The 18,387-nt window shown below is 41.5% G+C and overlaps 1 protein-coding gene across 2 annotated transcripts in view; it reads right to left on the bottom strand.

Annotated features, from left to right (window-relative positions):
• LOC108425513 (inactive dipeptidyl peptidase 10) overlaps positions 1-18,387 on the bottom strand; it is a 108,522-nt gene that overhangs the window by 47,812 nt on the left and 42,323 nt on the right. For both annotated transcript variants that reach the window (XM_017694203.2, XM_017694202.2), the window contains exons 2-5: positions 6,257-6,371; positions 5,515-5,610; positions 3,622-3,716; positions 2,712-2,783 (exon numbers count right to left, since the gene is read on the bottom strand). In XM_017694203.2, coding sequence (XP_017549692.1) covers positions 2,712-2,783; positions 3,622-3,716; positions 5,515-5,610; positions 6,257-6,371 — 378 coding nt within the window. The remainder of the gene's footprint in view (positions 1-2,711; positions 2,784-3,621; positions 3,717-5,514; positions 5,611-6,256; positions 6,372-18,387) is intronic.

Here is an 18,387-nt window from a genome sequence, read left to right as displayed (position 1 = left end):
AGAGAGAGAGAGAGAGAGACCGAATGGTAAAGGTAGAAAAAAAGGTGCACATAAAAACACACATATAGGTAAAGACAAATGCTGTCATTTAGCCTTTGCAGAACTGCGTCCTTGCAGCAGCTACTCAGAGGTGGCAGAAAATGTGTGCTGATCTTAAAAGAAATATGCATATGGAGCAGTAATTCACAGAAACATACACATACCATTACCATAATAAAGAAAGACTAGCTTTGACTAACATAGCTACTAGCAATAGTGATGGAGAATGTGTGTTTTGTGCATGCCTGTGTGTACTGGTAATGTACTGGTTTTACATAAAAATGATCTCTTTATGTGTCTTTCTGACACACAGCACCACTACAGGCCTGCTTAGTGCTGTTATGCATGCAAAAATGTGACAAATGAACCAATCATGGTAAAGGGGAGGTCTCTGAATAAATGACAACAGCTTGTGCACTCTGCACTGTACAAACTCAAACCACTGCTTCATTTGTGCCGAAAACCATTTTGTTCCACAATGTCTTTTTCGTGAGAGGTGATATACTGCTGGCTTAAGTGTTGGCCCTATAATTGCAAGTTCGATCACTGGCAATGCCACTGCTATCTGTAGCCAGAAACCAAGAAAACGTGACAGGTTCTCTGGGTGCGTAGGATGGCCCCCTATCACTCAGTACAATGCTAGCCAGCGCCTCAGACTGTTATGTGACAGAATTGACAGTTAGTATTCTCCAAGTGCTTTGAGCAATCCAATGATGATGCATAAGTTGAAGGGCTGCTTGATTCCAGAAATTCTGGAGTGAACTGTAAATCAGATTTCAAGTGATGCTATTTGATGGAGTCGATTCCAAGACTCAATTCCACAAAATACCAAAGAAAAACAAGAAATATGGAAGGATATTTTGAAAATATAATGAGTAAAGTATTAATTATGCTTAAAAAAAAGATGGTTCTTCATGTGTTCTTTAGTAAAGAAATGGTACTTTCTACATGATTGAAGGGTTCTTTGCATGGTGAAATGGTTCTTCAGATCGATGGACAATGTGCTGTAGATGGTTCTATATATAACCTTTTTGAAAAGGGTTCTATATATCCCCAAAAAGGTGCTTCTATTGTCACAAGCTTGACATCGTAACAACTCTTTGGCACCTTCTCAGAAAGGTTCTATATAGAACCATTTACAGAACATTCTCATCTAAAGAATGCTTTCATCAAGAGACTTTTATTGTCATTTTATTGTGCAACAAGGAACAAAAAGTAAAAAGTGCAAATGTGCAGACATAGTGTGCAAACAAAAAATAAACTAGAAACAATAAATACAACAAATTAAACAGACATTAGACACAGTAAACAGACAGGACAGTGCAGCACTGACACAGCACTCATTCTGGACATGCGGTGGTGGAATAAGGTGCAGAGATATTAACATACTGTGATCTGTGAGTCACGCAGTCAGATGACATACATAAACACAGCAGTTACTGAGGTAGATAAAACCTGAAAACACAGTGTAGCAGCAATATTCCAGAGCATCAAAAGAGTTGTGTGTGTGGAGTGGGGGGGTCTAGAATCTAGTATTCACTGACTAGAATCGAGTAATGGGGGAGAAGGGGGGCCATCCTACCCACCAGAGAGTGAGGCCAATTGTGCTCTTTTAGACTCCCAGCTACAGATGGCTGTAGCAATATCAGGGATCAAACTCACAATCTCCTGATGATAGGGCCAACACTTAAACGGTTGCGCCACTCGGGAGCCCGGCAACTTTATTTTTAAGAGTGTAGAGAAAAAGATTGTAAAAGGGCATATTTGTGTGGACCCTTTAAAAAACACTGCCGAGCTGAGGGCTTATTTCTCCTCTAATTCTGTTCGCCATCCTTTTTCTGTTACTAGCATTTACAATCCTGCGCCAGCACTCTCCTTTGGGAAGAGAGAAAACAATTTATTATAGAAACAGTTATTTACACAAGCATATTGTCGGCTGCGGGATGATCAGCTCCACATCCTGCTGTGGTTGCACAGACAAATATCCTACACGTTGTTTATTTTGGGCCTCGTCTCTGGATTCATTTAATACTCCTTTAACTAAAGCCCCCTGCTAGCTTTGGCTCAGGCTTGTTCCTCATTATGATTCAGAGCCGAACTGCCACAGTGATTCCATTACCGCTGCTCCAACTTTACCACCCCATTCTCCTCAGCTCATCACTCCCAGCCCCCACACTCATTCTCTCTCCTGCCCTCTTTCAGTAGTCACGCCTGCCTCACTTTATCTTGCCCTATCTGTTTATCAATATTCACCATCTCTCATTCCCAGATCACAACTCCTGTATCTCTTTCCTTATTTCTCTCTCTGCTCATCTCACCTTCCTGCTTTCTTGCCTGTACTCCACTATTGCTGAGTCTGAATATTCAATTCCTTGCACGCTTCCCATTGACAAACAGCAGGATTTAATACTGAACAGACTGCAGCACTATCAGACTCCATGTCTAGAGGCATCTCCTGCTGCCTCCTTCTCAGCCACTTTACTCAAGTGTTAGCAGATTATGGGTGTGCTGTAGCTGTAGCTTACTGCTTAGCCATTCTCTTAAGCTATGCTTGCGCTGACAAACTGTTGTTTATCAACAAAAGTTCTAATGCTTTGCGCTGAGATGCACTAGAGCATTGTGTAATGATATACACAGCAAAATACAGGTACGTCGTACTGTGAAGTACTTACCGGGCGAATGTTGGAGGCCATCAGAATAAACTTTTTGTCTGCTGACACCTGGAATTTCATGGACTTCAGGTCCTGAAATGGCAAAAGCAAGAGTTGAGTTTAGCACTGTAAAATATATTATAAAAAGGTAAATATAAAGGTAGTAATTATTATAGTAGATAAAAAGATTTACACCCTTGTTCAAATGATTTACTCCTTCTCATTCTATCCTGAAGATCGTGGAGCAGAATCAGGCCTAAATAAAAATCCCTGCTTGTGGGGAATGAGAGGCTAAAAGATACAAATTCTGAGGGTTTTGCAGTGCATTTAAGTTCAAACATTTCTGCCATTTTGAGGAGAAGCTCAGGCTTGGCTCAGAGGCATCAACCCATATAAGTCTCTCAGTGTCACCCAGCCATCACGTTCAAAGTGATGCTCCTGCTAAAGCAGTCTCTTTGAAGCTGTGTGTTAGTGGTGCAAAAAGTGAGCCAAACAGAGTGAGAAAGGAAAGAAAGAGAGACAAAGAATGAGAGATTAAACTGTCAGAACATTTAAATGCCATTCACTACTCCTTTTTCTTTCTTGTCCTTTTTTGGAAGGATGGGCTTTTGGGCTTTTTGGAGTATTTAACAGGCACTCTGTATTCTCCTTCCATCCCACCACTTTCCTGTTCAATCTGACTGTGACTGCTTGGAAATATGAACAAATCGATCTGGCTGTACATCATGGTCCCTTCACTTGCCCCAGTGGATGTAATTCACTAGAGTGCTGTTGCCAAGGAGTGGTCGTTGAGCAGCCGTTGAGAAGGATATGTCCTTTTGCAAGTAAATATGTGTGGTAAGCATGCTGGTCATATGGTAAGCATGCCTAGGTTATATCGATGTGTTGTATGAACAGTATCAGTGTTCTTTTTTGTGTGTGAGTAACTCACCATGGTGCTATTGTCCAGAAGGGTGGTAGTCAGATTGGTGTTGAAGTTGTGGATGAGAACATGGCCTTCCTGAGTACACAGCACAACCTCATTCTCTACAGGACACACCATTCAGCACAGGTCAACAAACAATCCTTCAGCCACAGCAGGGCCAATTCCATTTCACCTGAAAATGGCAATGCTGAAAAACAGCTATTTACTAAATGGGGCCATTTTCCCCACTTCTAATTCCATCTCCTTGGTTCAGTAATTGAACTTCAAAATTTATTTTTTAAATATTAAAATAAGTCAACTGCAAAGTCTCTAGAATCATTAGAGACAAAAATAGCTTTAAATCATACCAGATGAATGCCTATGTATTCTTAGTTGTTAGTATTAAAAGACTTTCTCACTTTCAACCTAATGCTGCTGCATCATGTGATTGTCATGAAAACATTTTTATATCCCTGTACTTAGAAATGAACAGAAAACCCTACCTTACCTATAACAGAAGCTGTTGAACAGTTAGTGAATTCTATTAACAAACATTTGCAATACTTGACTAACTAAAACAACAGTTATTATACTGTAACAACATAGGTAGATGAAACAGAAAGTGTAGTTTTTGTGATGTTTCTTCCAACTTTCAAAAACTGGAGCAACAGTCATAAATGAAAAAAAAAGAAACATCAAATATTAAAAATTAATTTCCAGTGACCACATATTATATTCTGTTACGGGACCACATGTGTACACACTATTACAAATGTTTAGATCAAACGGATTGCTGACAAAACAGGAGAGGAGATAAAAAATAATAATAATAAGCTGTGGAAAACAGCTATTTCTCTGCTGTGACTGCACTGTTGACCAGGCAGTCCCTCCTTGTTGCCTGAATGAATAGGAATGTGTCTCCAAGACACCTAAAACCTTGTGCTTACTTGATAAGTCAATTGATTTAATAAGTCAATAAGTAACCAAAGGTTTTCATTCCATGTGGGTTGAGGTTAAATTTAAAATGGCTTAATTACATAGGGTCTAAGATACACCTCTATGCTAATAACCGTTACCGTCTTCATGCTGGAAAACTAGTCCCATTTTCAAAAGAAAGAATTACACAGATTTACAGCTTCATTTACAAATACTTTCTGAGAATTTATGAAAGCACACTACCAAAATATATTTCACACTTTTTGATAGAATTCAGCAAGCCCCAATTTTTAATGCAGTGAGACATTGCATTTAGAAAAATCTAAATTTTTTCTATGGTCATCAACCGTACATTAGATATGCACTAGATAGATTAGAATAAAATAGTAAAGCATTCCTATAACAGCGTAACCTTAGAAACCATGCCATAAAAAAAATAATAAAATCTCTTCCCTCCTCAAAGCCAATGTGTAACTGACCTTCTCAGTAGATTAAAAAGCAAATTTTAATCCATTTTTCAAATGTGATCACATGCCAGTAGCAGGTCTACATTCCTGAAGTCAATCCATACAAAGAAGACAAGCCTGTCTAAATTATCCCCCATCATTCACTCTTCAGTACGGCGACCCGCTGGTGACATCCTGTAGAAATAAAAATAATGCATGGCCACGCATTATGAACACCTGAGAATGAGATCCTAATGCGTGGCCACAACTTAGTAAGGCATGGGAATGAGATGATTAAGTCGTGGCCATGACTTAGTAAGGCATGGGAATGAAATGATTAAGTCGTGGCCAAGACTTAGTAAGCCGTGATTTCATTCCCATGCTTTACTAAGTCGTGGCCATGACTTAATCATCTCATTCCCACATCTTACTAAGTAAGTAACTAAGTTACTAAGTTATTTTGATTTTTTACGGGGTGTCACCAGCAGTGCTCTGTACTTCTGGACATCACTATGTGTACACTCTGTTGAGCCTTTACCATTGAGCCAAGTTGCGCATGGGTCATGAACTTTGAATTCCTCACTCTCCAGGTCCTCCACAGTGAGGCGGGAGTGAAGAAGAAGGTGAGATTCATCTGGAGCACAAGAAAGAGAGCACAAAGTCAGCATCCACAGCAAGAAACTATCCATTCTAGAACACCTCAATAGTGGCATACTTTTCTGTTCAATACAAATGTATGCGTATAACGATTTTCGACAGACACAATGAAGCCTTACAGACATCGGAGACCAAGCTCCAAATGAGCAAACTGAGGTTGCTAGTTTAAGGAAAACTCCCTAAGAGCATGAGAAATTAACCTCAAATAAACCTCAAATAAATAAACTTCAGTCTTACAGCTTTTTTTAAGCATGTCGGAAACAGAGCTTTTTAAATGCTTGGTGTGGATGAGACAAATGTGTCTGACTTGCTTTGTTGACAATTTTGAGTTTTCTTTGCGAATTTGTGTGAATGAATAGCTTATGCAGATGGTCTCAGTCTAAAAACCTCACACACACTCTCCCTCCATAATCTCATCCTTCCTGCTCTTCCACCTCCTCTATCTTTCCTTTTACAGCCTTCTGTTTCCTGCCTCTTCTATTCTTCTCTTGTTCAAGCACCCTGCTTCCCTCCACATTTTTTAATCATTCTCCCACACCATTACATTGATCTTGCTTTCTCTCCCTAATCTGTTTTCTTGTTTGTTTTCGCTTTAGCCCAACCACCTTTCATATTTCTCTTACCAGGAGTTAGGAGAATGATTGAAAGGCTGACCAGGGACAGAACCCCCAGGATGACCACCATGGCGATGCAAATGCCCTTCCAGTTTCTTGGAGGCCCACCAGTGCTCCCTAGGTCCTGGCAAAAAAGAAAAGGTGGGAGCATTAAACTAACCAATACAGAAAGAGTATGTTTCTATACTTTATTCTTGGCTCCTGATGTGATATTATATAGCTGTGTTCTAAAAGGTGAGCTGTGATGTAGGTGGTCTGAATTTTCTAGACTGCTATTTCATTGAAGACTGAGATCTTTCAAATACAGCACAGAAATGCAGCCTACATTCTGACAATTTTTGAGGAAGCTATCGGAGTATCTTCCACAGTTAAAAAATTCCAGTAAAATATATTGTTAGGAAAGTTATGAGCTAGAGGCAGATACTGACTTTCATTTTGGAACCACATGGGGGTGCCAACCACCTCATGGATTCCTTTATTAACTGTAATAGGACTCAGCCAGGAGGGAGGAAACCAACAGCAGAAAAACTGTGTTTTTGGTTGGACATCAAGCAGTAGACCGGTGGGCGTCTTTCTCTCTCTCTATGTTCCCCTTTTTGTGGACTCCTATTGCATATATTTTGGATTTTTGTAAGAGCACCCAATCCACTGACTAATAAAACCTGAACGCTATCATGCACACGAGCTGGTTGACCACGGGCTCAAGGCTTGGGCTGGCCCCAACTCCTTTCCTGGTGACTTAGAGACAGGAGGTGAGTTGGCCTTCAGTGGGGGTTTCCTATTAGACTTAGGGTATAAATAAACACAAATAAACATTTACTTAGGCTCATGCTTCACGCTAAATCACAACACGTAGGGATAGTGTGCCTTAGTTACAGTCAGGATTAGAATACATAAGTAAGACCATAGACAATTTGCTTTACTGTTTCCTGAGCTCGTAACAATATTATAACATGAACAGTAAAATTTTTCCTTAGTTATGTATCTGTTTAAGAGGATGTGTGTAACATGGAGTCATGAGGAAGCGGACACACGTGCTGAGAAAAGCAAGATTTATTCAGAGCAAATCCAGGGTCATGGTCGAAACAGTCCAGGTTCAGGGAGCAGCTATAACAAAGAGGGACAGACATAACGTAAATGCACACAGGGGAAACACACACAACAGAGCCAGAAAACACCAAAGGATCAAACACCTCACTACAAACAATACATACAAAGACCAGCCAGAAACTCAGGAAAACACAGGGCTTAAATGCAAACAGGGATAATGAGGAACAGGCAGAAAATAGGTGGAAACAATCAGGGGCAGAGTCGTGAAACAAGGGGGCAGGACAGTGAAGTAAACACAGTGAAGTAAGGACTGGGAATCGTGGACAGGACTGCAAATCATGACAGTGTGAAATGCCCTTGCTTTTAGTGAGTTTAACAGTTTTTAGTTTGCAGGACAGCGTTTAATTACAAACTGTTGCTTCCAAAAAATGGAGGAGCTTCATGTTCTGACTTAGTTTTTCCACAACATTTGGTTTGTATGAAGAATCACAGTGATTTTGGCTAGACTCGTTATTGTTAGTCTAACCAGTCAACGGTCTTGCTCCACCCACACGTTCCAGCTTGGCATGCATGGTATCCCAGCAAGAATGGGAACCAAATTTACTATTGATAATCAGGTACAGTACATGTCACTTGCCAGTGGAAATAACCAAATGTCTAATTATGGATTTGTAGTTGTACAGTATCTCATTGTGTGGTGGAAAACTATCATTAGTTGTACATATGTAGTTAAGAGAGTGATAAATTGATGTGTGGACCCTCATACAGGCCCCTGCATTGTTAGAAGTAAAGGTACTGTGCAGGTACATTTCTTGTTTATCAAGCTACAAACAATGTAAAAGGTACAGCAGTGATTTTATGGTCCAGATGTGCACCTTAAATAAGTTTTTCCTCAGTGAAAAGTACATATTTGTACCTTTTCATAGTCTAAATTAAATAAAATTAAAAGCCTGGAGACGAGACAGGGTGTGTGGAGTGAATACAACTTAGAAAATACAATTCCAATGGTTTATGGTAAGTTATGTTCCCTGACTAAAATTAGAGACGTACCCTTGAGGGTACCACCCCAGTGACAATAGGGGGTACTGCCCCAGTGACAGTTTAGTACCTTTTTTCTGAGAGAGTAGGGTTTAAGAGGTTAAATGCAACCTCTAGGTGTACATAACACAAACATTGCGTAAAACAGGTAATCAAAATGCTTTGTGATATGTCATGATGCACTGTTGCACCCTTAAATTACAGACAATTAAACTATTTTTTGTGTCTGTCTTACACACGTTTTGTCACACATAACACACACCCGCAAAAACACATCCACTCACATGCACACATGCTTGTGCACATACACTCTCCTCCGCAGGCAAGGGACAGCACATTAGTGCTGCTTCATTTCCACAGCCTCACAGCAGGGATTTTGTGGGAGACAAGTGTATCATTGTAGTGAGCCTCTTGGGGAATAACAAGAGGTCACACTCTGAAAGAAATCTGTGTAATTTGCAATAATTCTTTGCGAAAGCAGCAAAGAATAAACATTCACAGTGAAAAATGAGAAGTTAATTATGCTCCATATTTCTGCCATGGAATAATTTCCCCCATCTGCCAGCTCATCTCACCTGCATTGCCTCTAATGATGCATACTGTGGCCTGTGCATGTGTGTGTTTCTGAGGGAATAATGTAATTCATAAGTATATTTTGGGGCAGAAACACATCTGTTGCTGCTATGCTTAAGAATGTTCTCTCTGAAGTGAAATCCTTTCACCAGTTAAAAGAGCACATCTACCTTTTAAACCAAGGGCTCAGCAAGATTAAAATTTACACTATTTTACCTGTACCCCATTTTACCCGTCAAACCAGCCAAGACATGTTATGTGTCAGTTTTGCTTCTTTAGTTATGATGCTAAGAGTTTAATAAAGCTAACATGCAACACAAGCTTATACTTCCAACAATAACACCAAGCAATTTCCTAAATAAATCATCACATTTTCCAGAAGTCATGTAATGTTAAACGTACTTGTTTACTTGTATGTTTCTGACATTTAATGACATAGTTATCAATAAAAAGGATAAAAGTGTGTCACGTTTACAGTGCCAAAAACAAAACTATAATATGGACAATGTTTTTTTAAATGCATTGAGATGCATTTATAATATATATATATGATAGTAAACTTGGAAGTAAACAAATAGCTACCAAGTAGATTCAAAATAACACTCCAACAGATGTTGCTTGAATTTCCATTTCCATAATGAGGCTTATGTGCTCAAATTTGTACGTAATGATGCCTGAATGCAATATTGCCACAATATTCACAATGTTACTTTGTATCAATACATTCAATACATCACTCAGCAGCCACCTAAATTCTGTGCTTTTACCTCTCGTCTACTATTGTGGTAAGGTCAAAATTAGAAATAAATTACAATTAGAAGTTAATTGAATTTTTTGCTAAATTGTCATTTCACCAGCCAAGGCAAGTGAGAGGAACAACACATTGTCACGATTGGCTCCTCTCACTCCATGTGCTTTTTGTTTTGGTCTTCTATGTCTGTTTATTTTGGTCCTGCCCCCTCATTTCATGACTCCACCCCTGATTGTCTCCACCTGTTTTACGCCTGTCCCTCGTTTACCCTGTTATTTAAGCCCTGTGTTTGCCATTCTCTTGGCTGGTCTTTGTCTGAACTGTTATCTGCTGTGTTGGATGTTCTGTTTGTTCTGTTCTGCTCTGCTTGTTCTGTTGAATTCTGATGTCTGTCATGTCTGCCCCCCGATCTCTCTGTGTTGGCTCTATGACCCTGGACTGTCTCGACCCTGATTTTGGATTTGCCCATAATAAATCTCGCTTATCTCTGCATATGCGTCCGCCTCCTCGCTCCCCGTTACACACATGTCCTTTGACAGAGCAATAACTCAAGACAGGCAGCATAGTATCAATCACAAACAGGCACCAAAAGCTATTTCAAGGCTGGGGGAAAATAATTTGGCTGTGGAAGCAGGAGTGGAGTGGGGCCTGAGAATGCACACATGCATCACAGAGGGCCCCCATAAACCTTTCCTTTTGTTACTACTGTACAGTCTGAGCCAGTGTACTCACACAGAGGCTAAACTGAGTGTTGGCTCTCATCTCTCCTCAAAGCTGATGTAGAAAGAAAGTGATCAAGCAGAGTGCTTGTATGGTGAAAAACTGCCCTGTCAAAAGCTGTATCAAAGCTTCAGTTCATGTAAGCCCCAAGTGTTTAGTATACCGGAGCAAAAAAATGACATAGCAATTATCTGACTGAATGAGCTCTTTGACCTTCTCCAATCTTCAGTTTGGACACAAAAATCCCACAAATGCAAGTTTGGAAGTCTTCCACAGGCTCAGAGAATCTCTGCAGCAGTTGTTTGTCATGCCTTGATGCTTTATGGTGATTGATTCCAGATGCATTTGTTGGTTTCCTAATGTGATCTAAATGTGTCCTACTGGAAACTAGTGGTTTCTGTTGGTAACCATTAAACAACAAAAACATTAGGTTTTGATCCTTATTGTTTGATTGTTTTTTTTTTATGGCAAATTTGTGGAACTGGCAACCTCTCTGGTGGAAATACACTATATTTTCAAATGTATTCACTCACCCATGCAAATTATTGAATTCAACTGTTCCAGTCACTTCCTTGGCCACTGGTTTACAAAACCAAGCATCTAGGCATGCAGACTGCCTCAACAAACATTTGTGAGAGAATAGATCGCTCTCAGGATCTCAGTGAATTCCAGCATGGTACTGTGATAGGATGCCACCTGTGCAAGTCCATTCGTGAAATTTCCTCACTACTAAATATTCCACAGTCAACTGTCAGTGGTATTATAACAAAGTGGAAGCAATTGGGAAGGACAGCAACTTGGCCATGAAGTAAAAATGACAGAATGAGGTCAGCGGTTGCTGAGGTACAGAGTCAATCGCTACAGACCTCCAAACTTCATGTGGCCTTCAAGAACAGTGTGTAGAGAGCTTCATGGAATGGGTTTCCATGGCTGAGCAGCTGCATCCAAGCCTTACATCACCAAGCGCAATGCAAAGTGTCAAATGCAGCGGTTTAAAGTGCAGCCAACTGGACTCAATGGAGCAATGGAGCAATGGAGCAATGGAGCGGTGTTCTCTGGAGTTCTGAGTCACGCTTCTCCATCTGGCAATCCAATGGACAAGTCTGAGTTTGGCAGTTGTCAGGAGAAGATTTTGGAATTTTATGCTCCCAACTTTGTGGGAACAGTTTGAGGATGGCCCCTTCCTGTTCCAACATGACTGTGCACCAGAGCACAAAGCAAGGTTCATAAAGACATGGATGAGTGAGTTGACGAGCAAATACTTTTGGCTATATAGTATATATTACATAAGTACATTCTTTGTATCATCAGTATCTGTCCAAGAGAACTTAATACTCAATAGGATTTAGAGCTGTGCAGTTTTAAAACATTGAAAAAAAAATTCCATAAGTTTTGTATAGCATTTTTAAATGTGGCACACTCTGTGTGTGTTCCAACTTAAGAAATCTCAGAAAAACGAAATATCTTGTGACATATTGTCTATCTTGCATTATATCTTGTGGCACATTATAAATCCTGTATATTGTGTATCTGATCTCCTTCTCTGAGCTATGACTCTTAACAAATGGTTCTTCCAGGGGCCTTTAGTGAACACAATGTTTATATATAAAACCATTAACACTTAAAGAACCATTTTAATGCATTAATAATTCTTCACACAGTTAATTGGTCGTATAATGATGGTAAACCAGTTGCATATTGTTCTTTAAGAATCTTTTTAAAAATGGTTCTACATAGCACCAAAAATGCTTCTGTTATTCAATAACTATTACTATAATGACCCCTTTATGCTACAAGTGATATAGGGCCTGAATGTCATGAATTTTTTTTTTTCAGTAACTGAACAGATGAAAATTTTGTGTGTTAGCAGGACATTTGAAAAGAAATGTAGAAGAGACTGGTGTTGAGAGAGAGAAAATGTGCAAATGACTTCAATAATGTCATTACTGGGGAAACGTCTGTTTTTGACACATTTTTTCATTACAAATAATATTCATTTTCTGTAGAGTAGAATAGTGTTTTCACTCTTCTATTCTTTTACTTATTTTTGTTTATTACACATACCAATCAACATTGCTGAATCAATGCACAATGCACATTAACTAAAAAAGTAGCAACTACACACAAGTTCAAAATATATAGGAAGGATTTCCCAAAGCACTACACTAAGCTGGATTGAGCCCCAGATCTTTAAGTGCCCAGTCAATGCTCCTTGGTTCTACAGTGGCACAACAGTTCAAGGTTCTACCCTATTGTCAAGAGATCATGAGTTTAAATCCCAGAGATGTCATGACCAAAAAAGTGCATTATTGGTTCAATTTTTGTCTCAACTGTTAAAACTGTATGCAATAACAGACAATATTAACAGCCAGTCAGTATATCAGTCAGGCTTAACTGTAAACCTGGGGAAATATCTGCAATCATCTTATATCTGTATTTCTCTTCAGCACTGCATCTTAAGCTTATGTGATCTCATCATACCACATTACCAGAGATAAGGAGGATACAGACACAGCTGCAGCTGCGGCTCAATTTATGTAATTTGTACACTCTGCTGAGTACATGGTAGAGAGTGTATTAATTTCAAAGTCATCTCCCTAATTACGACCCGAATACTGAATCTTCCCTCTAATGGAAGCATGGCAGAGCTGCTTCCATGAGTCCCCTGAGCTCTGAAATTAGTTTGTGCTCACAATAAAAACTGTTCACGGTCATATGACGGATGAGGGGAGAATCCAGTGGCAGGGACAAGGGAATTTGATCAGACTTGAAAATTATACACAAGCTGGTAAAGAAGAGGTCCCCACGCAAGGGCTGCAAGATTCTGTCAACCTAAACACTAGTGCAAGAGGAAAATGATGCCTGGAGTCAATACCAAGCACATCACTCACTGTGCTCTGTAGTGGTGGCCAATAGGGCAATATTTTATCATTATTTCATCAAGACATGATTTTCTTGGGATATTGTGAGCTTCCTCAGTACATTTAGAACACTGAAAATGTCTGTTAAAGGTGCAATGATTTAAAAAAAAAAAAAAAAAAAATATATATATATATATATATATATATGAAAAATATATTGCCAGTATCTTTCATTTTCCACTGTTTGTGAAAAACACATGTTAATAATCAAGCTAGGCAACTTGGTGCATCCAAAATACAGGTAATACAAATACAGGTTAGGTGAGGTTTATGCTATGGAAATAACCATACACAAACAACTAGCTTTATTTTTAAACCCATTTATAAATTGTAGCAATTGTTTGTTTTTTTAACCTAATTTCGTTAGAGCACTGGCACGGACCAAATATGTTTTTGTTGCATATACAGATGGCAGCACATTTTGCCCAAACATGTATATATCGTTCAGCATTAATAGTGCCTTCACAGATGTGCACATCACCCATGCCATGTGCATTAATGCACCCCTATACCATCATGAATACTGGCTTTTAAACTGTGCGTTGATAATAAGCTGGTCTTTAGTCCAGATGACACAGCATACATCATCATCATCATCATTGTTAACCGCTTAGTCCAGCAGTTGGGAGAGCAAAGAATCCCAGACAACCCTGTCCCCAACAACTTCCTTCAGCTCATTCCTGGGGACCCCCGGGTACACCCCCATTGGGAGGCATCCAGGGGGCATCCAGATCAGATGCCTGAACCACCTTAGCTGGCTCCTCTCAATGTGGTGGAATAGCGACTCTATTCCGAGCTCCTTCCAGATGACCAAGCTCCTCACCCTATCCAGTAGAGTGTAGCCCGCCATCCTGTGAAGAAAGCTCATTTCTGCAGCTTTTATTCGCAGTCTCATTTGGTCATTCATTTCAGTCATTACCCACAGCTCATGCCCATAGGCATAAACTTTCCCAAGGAGGCTGAGCAGTGTGATACCCCGATAGTTGACAGATGCTCCGGGCCCCTTTCTTAAAAACAGGGACCACAACCCCGGTCTGGCAGTCCAAGGGTACTGCTCCTGAGGTCCATGCAATATTACAGAGGCGTGTCAGCCATGACAGCCCCTCAAAATCCAGAGCCTTAAGCATTTCTGGATGAATCTCATCCACCCCCAGTGCCTTGCCACTGAAGAGCTTAGCAACTACTTCAGTGACCTCCACCAGGGAAATAGAGCTTGACACACCAGGAGCCTCTGGCTCTGATTCCCATGAGGGAGGCATGTCTCCCAGATTAAAGAGTTCCTCAAAGTGCTCTTTCCCCCCCGACCGACAATATCCTCATTTGAAGTCAGAGTTTCTCCACCCCTGATGAATACAGCTTGGATACAGCCACCCTGACCACTCCTGAGTGGTCGGACAGTTGTCCAGAACATCCTCGAGACTGGCCGAAAGTCTTTTTCCATGGCTTCACCAAAGTCCTCCCACACCCTGGATTTTGCTTCTTCTACCGTTGTCACTGCCACCTTTTTTGCCTGTCGGTACCTATCTACTGAGTCGGGAGTCCTTCGGGCTATGCAGTCCCTAAAGGCCTCTTTCTTCAGCTTGACGGCCTCCCTCACCACCAGTGCTCACCAGGGGGTTCTTGGGTTACCGTCCTGACAGGCACCCAAAAGCTTTTGGCCACAGCTAAATTCTGGCAGCTTCCACAATGGAGGTTTTGAACAGGGTCCATTGAGACTCCATGCCCCCTACCTCCTCCAGAACATGAGAAATGCTCTCCTGGAAGTGGGAGTTGAAATCATTCCAAATAGGGGCCTTTGACAGGCATTCCCAGCACACCCTCACTATTCACTTGGGCCTACCGGGTCTGACCATCAGTCTTCCCTGCCATCTGATCCAACGCACCACCAGATGGTGATTGGTTGATAGCTCAGCCCCTCTCTTCACCCGAGTGGTCCTAAGTCAGATGAAACGAAAACAAAGTCGATCATTGACCTTTGACACAAGGAGCTCTGGTACCATGTAGACTTATGAACATCCTTGTGTTCGAACTTGGTGTTTCCATGCCTGGCACAGAAGTCCAATAACAATTCACCATTCTGGTTTAGATCAAGCAGGCTGTTCTTCCCAATCACGCCTCTCCCAGTCATTGCCAACATGAGCTTTAAAGTCTCCCAGTAAGACTATGGAGTCTGTAGGCAGGGCCCTTTCCCGAGCCCCACCCACTCACTCCAATAAGCTTGAATACTCCAACTTGTTGTTTGGTGCATAAATCAGCCATCAGGGGTGTACTTTGTGTACTTCTGGTGCCGGTCCCAAGCCCGGATAAATGGTGAGGGTTGCGTCAGGAAAGGCATCCGGCATAAAACTTGTGCCAAAACTATCATGCAGATCACGAATATGATTGCCATACCGGATCGGTCGAGGCCTGGGTTAACAACGACTGCCTCCGGTGCTGTTGACCAGCAGGGTGCCAGTGGAAATTGGACTACAGTAGGTCGAAGACCATCAAAGAGAAGAGGAGGAAGGGAAGATGGGTTAGAAGGCAGCGAGAGAGAAGGAAAGGTAGGAGTGTGGAGGTTAGAGTAGGGACTCTGAACATAGGGACAATGACTGGTAAAGTTGGAGGTTGATTTTGTGATTTTGAATGTGGTCAGTTCATATGCACCACAGGTTGGTTGTCAGTTAGAGGAGAAAGAGGAATTTTGGAGTAAGATGGATGAAGTGGTAGATGGTGTCCCTAGAGAGGAGAGATTGGTGATTTGTGCAGACTTCCATGGACATGTTGGTGAAGGAAACAGAGGGGATGAAGAGGTGCTGGGTATGTATGGTGTGAAAGACAGAAATGCGGAAGGTCAGATGGTTGTAGATTTTGCAAAGAAAATGGAAATGGCTGTGGTGAACACGTATTTTCAGAAGAGGGTAGAACACAGGGTGACATACAAGAGTGGAAGGAGGTGCACACAAGTGGATTATATCCTTATCAGGAGATGCCACCTAAAGGAGATTGGAGATAAAGTGGTACCAGGGAAAGTGTAGCAAGGCAGCATAGGGTGGTTGTCTGTAGAATGAGTTTAGAAACAAAGAAGAGAAAGAGAGTGAAAACAGAGCCAAAAATTAGATGGTGGAAGCTGAAGGAGGAGGATGGTTGCAGGCAGTTCAGGGAAAAATTGCAACAGGCCCTTGGGGGCAGTGAGGAGCTACCTGAGGACTGGGAAAATACAGCTAAGGTGGTGAGAGAAACAAGAATGTGTTGGGTGTTTCTTCTGGTCAGAGGAAAGAAGACAAGGAAAGTTGGTGGTGGAATGAGGAAGTCCAGGAGAGTATTCAGACGAAGAAGGCAGCTAAGAAAAAGTGGGATAACCAGAGAGATGAAGGAAGTAGGCAGGAGTACTGTGAGGTTAGCCGCATAGCAAAAAGAATGGTGGCAAAGGCAAAGGCTCAGGCCGATGATGAGCTGTATGAGAGGCTGAACAGTAAAGAAGGAGTAAAGGACTTGTATCGTTTGGCTAAACAGAGAGATAGAGCTGTAAAGGATGTACAGCAGTTTAGGCTGATAAAGGATAGAGAGGGAAATGTACTAGTGAGTGAACAGAGAGTGTTGAGTAGATGGAAGGAGTACTTTGAAGAACTAATGAATGAGGAAAACGAGAGAGAGAGGAGGACAATGAGGGGAGAGATAGTGGATCAGGAAGTGCAGAGAATTAGTAAGGTGGAAGTGAGGGCAGCTTTAAAAAGGATGAAGAATGGAAAGGCAGTTGGTCCAGATGACATACCTGTGGAGGTACGGAAATGTTTAGGAGAGAAGGCAGTGGACTTTTTACCAGATTGTTTAACAAAATCCTGGAGAGTGAGAGGATGCCTGATGAGTGGAGAAGCAGTGTATTGGTCCCCATTTTAAGAACAAGGGTGATGTGCAGAGCTGCAGTTACTACAGAGGTATAAACTTGATTAGCCACACCATGAAGGTATGGGAAAGAGTTGTTGAAGCAAGGCTAAGGCGAGAGGTTCAGATCAGTGAGCAGCAGTTTGGTTTCATGCCCAGACAGAGTACCACAGATGCAATTTTTGCATTGAGAGTGTTGGTAGAGAAGTACAGAGAAGGTCAGAAGGAGCTACATTGTGTCTTTGTGGATCTAGAGAAGGCATATGATAGGGTGCCAAGACAGGAACTGTGGTACTCTATGAGGAAGTCAGGTGTAGCTGAAAAGTATGTTTGGGTGGTGAGACAGTGGTGAGGTGTGCAGTTGGAGTGACAAATGGTTTCAAGGTGAAGGTAGGGTTACATCAGGGATCAGCTTTGAGCCCCTTCTTGTTTGCAATGGTGATGGACAGGTTGACAGATGAGGTCAGACAGGAGGCTCCATGGACCATGATGTTTGCAGATGACATTGTAATTGTGAGAGTAGAGAGCAGGTGGAAGAGAATCTGGAGAGGTGGAGGTTTGCACTGGAGAGGAGAGGAATAAAGGTCAGTAGAGATAAGACGGAATACATGTGTGTGAATGAGAGGGAGGCAGGTGGAAAGGTGAAGATGCAAGGAGTAGAGGTCATAAAGGTGGATGACTTCAAATATCTTGGGTCAACCATCCAGAGCAATGGATAGTGCAAAAAAGAGGTGAGGAAGAGGGTGCAGGCAGGATGGAGTGGGTGGAGACGGATGTCAGGGCTGAAGTGTGACAGAAGAATATCAGCAAGAGTGAAAGGGAAGGTTTACAAGACAGTAGTGCATCCTGCTATGATGTATGGTTTGGAGACTGTAGCTCTGTCTAAAAGACAGGAGGCTGAGCTGGAGGTGGCGGAGATGAAGATGCTGAGATTTTCGTTGGGAGTGACAAGGCTGGACAAGATTAGAAATGAGCAGATCAGAGGGACAGTGAAGGTGGAGCAGTTTGGAGATAAAGCCAGAGAGGCCAGGTTGAGATGGTTTGGACATGTGTTGAGTAGGAATAGTGGATATATTGGGCAAAGAGTTTTGGAGATGGAGCTGCCAGGTAGAAGGAGAAGAGGTAGACCTCAGAGAAGGTTTATGGATGTAGTGAAGGTGGACATGGAGATGGTTGGTGTGAAAGTAGAGGAGGCATTGGATAGGGCAAGATGGAGGCAGACG

The sequence above is a fragment of the Pygocentrus nattereri genome, chromosome 9 (assembly GCF_015220715.1).
Source record: "Pygocentrus nattereri isolate fPygNat1 chromosome 9, fPygNat1.pri, whole genome shotgun sequence".
Taxonomy (NCBI): domain Eukaryota; kingdom Metazoa; phylum Chordata; class Actinopteri; order Characiformes; family Serrasalmidae; genus Pygocentrus; species Pygocentrus nattereri.
The sequence above is the reverse complement of the archived record's forward strand: the minus strand, read 5'-3'. Positions and strand labels throughout refer to the sequence as shown.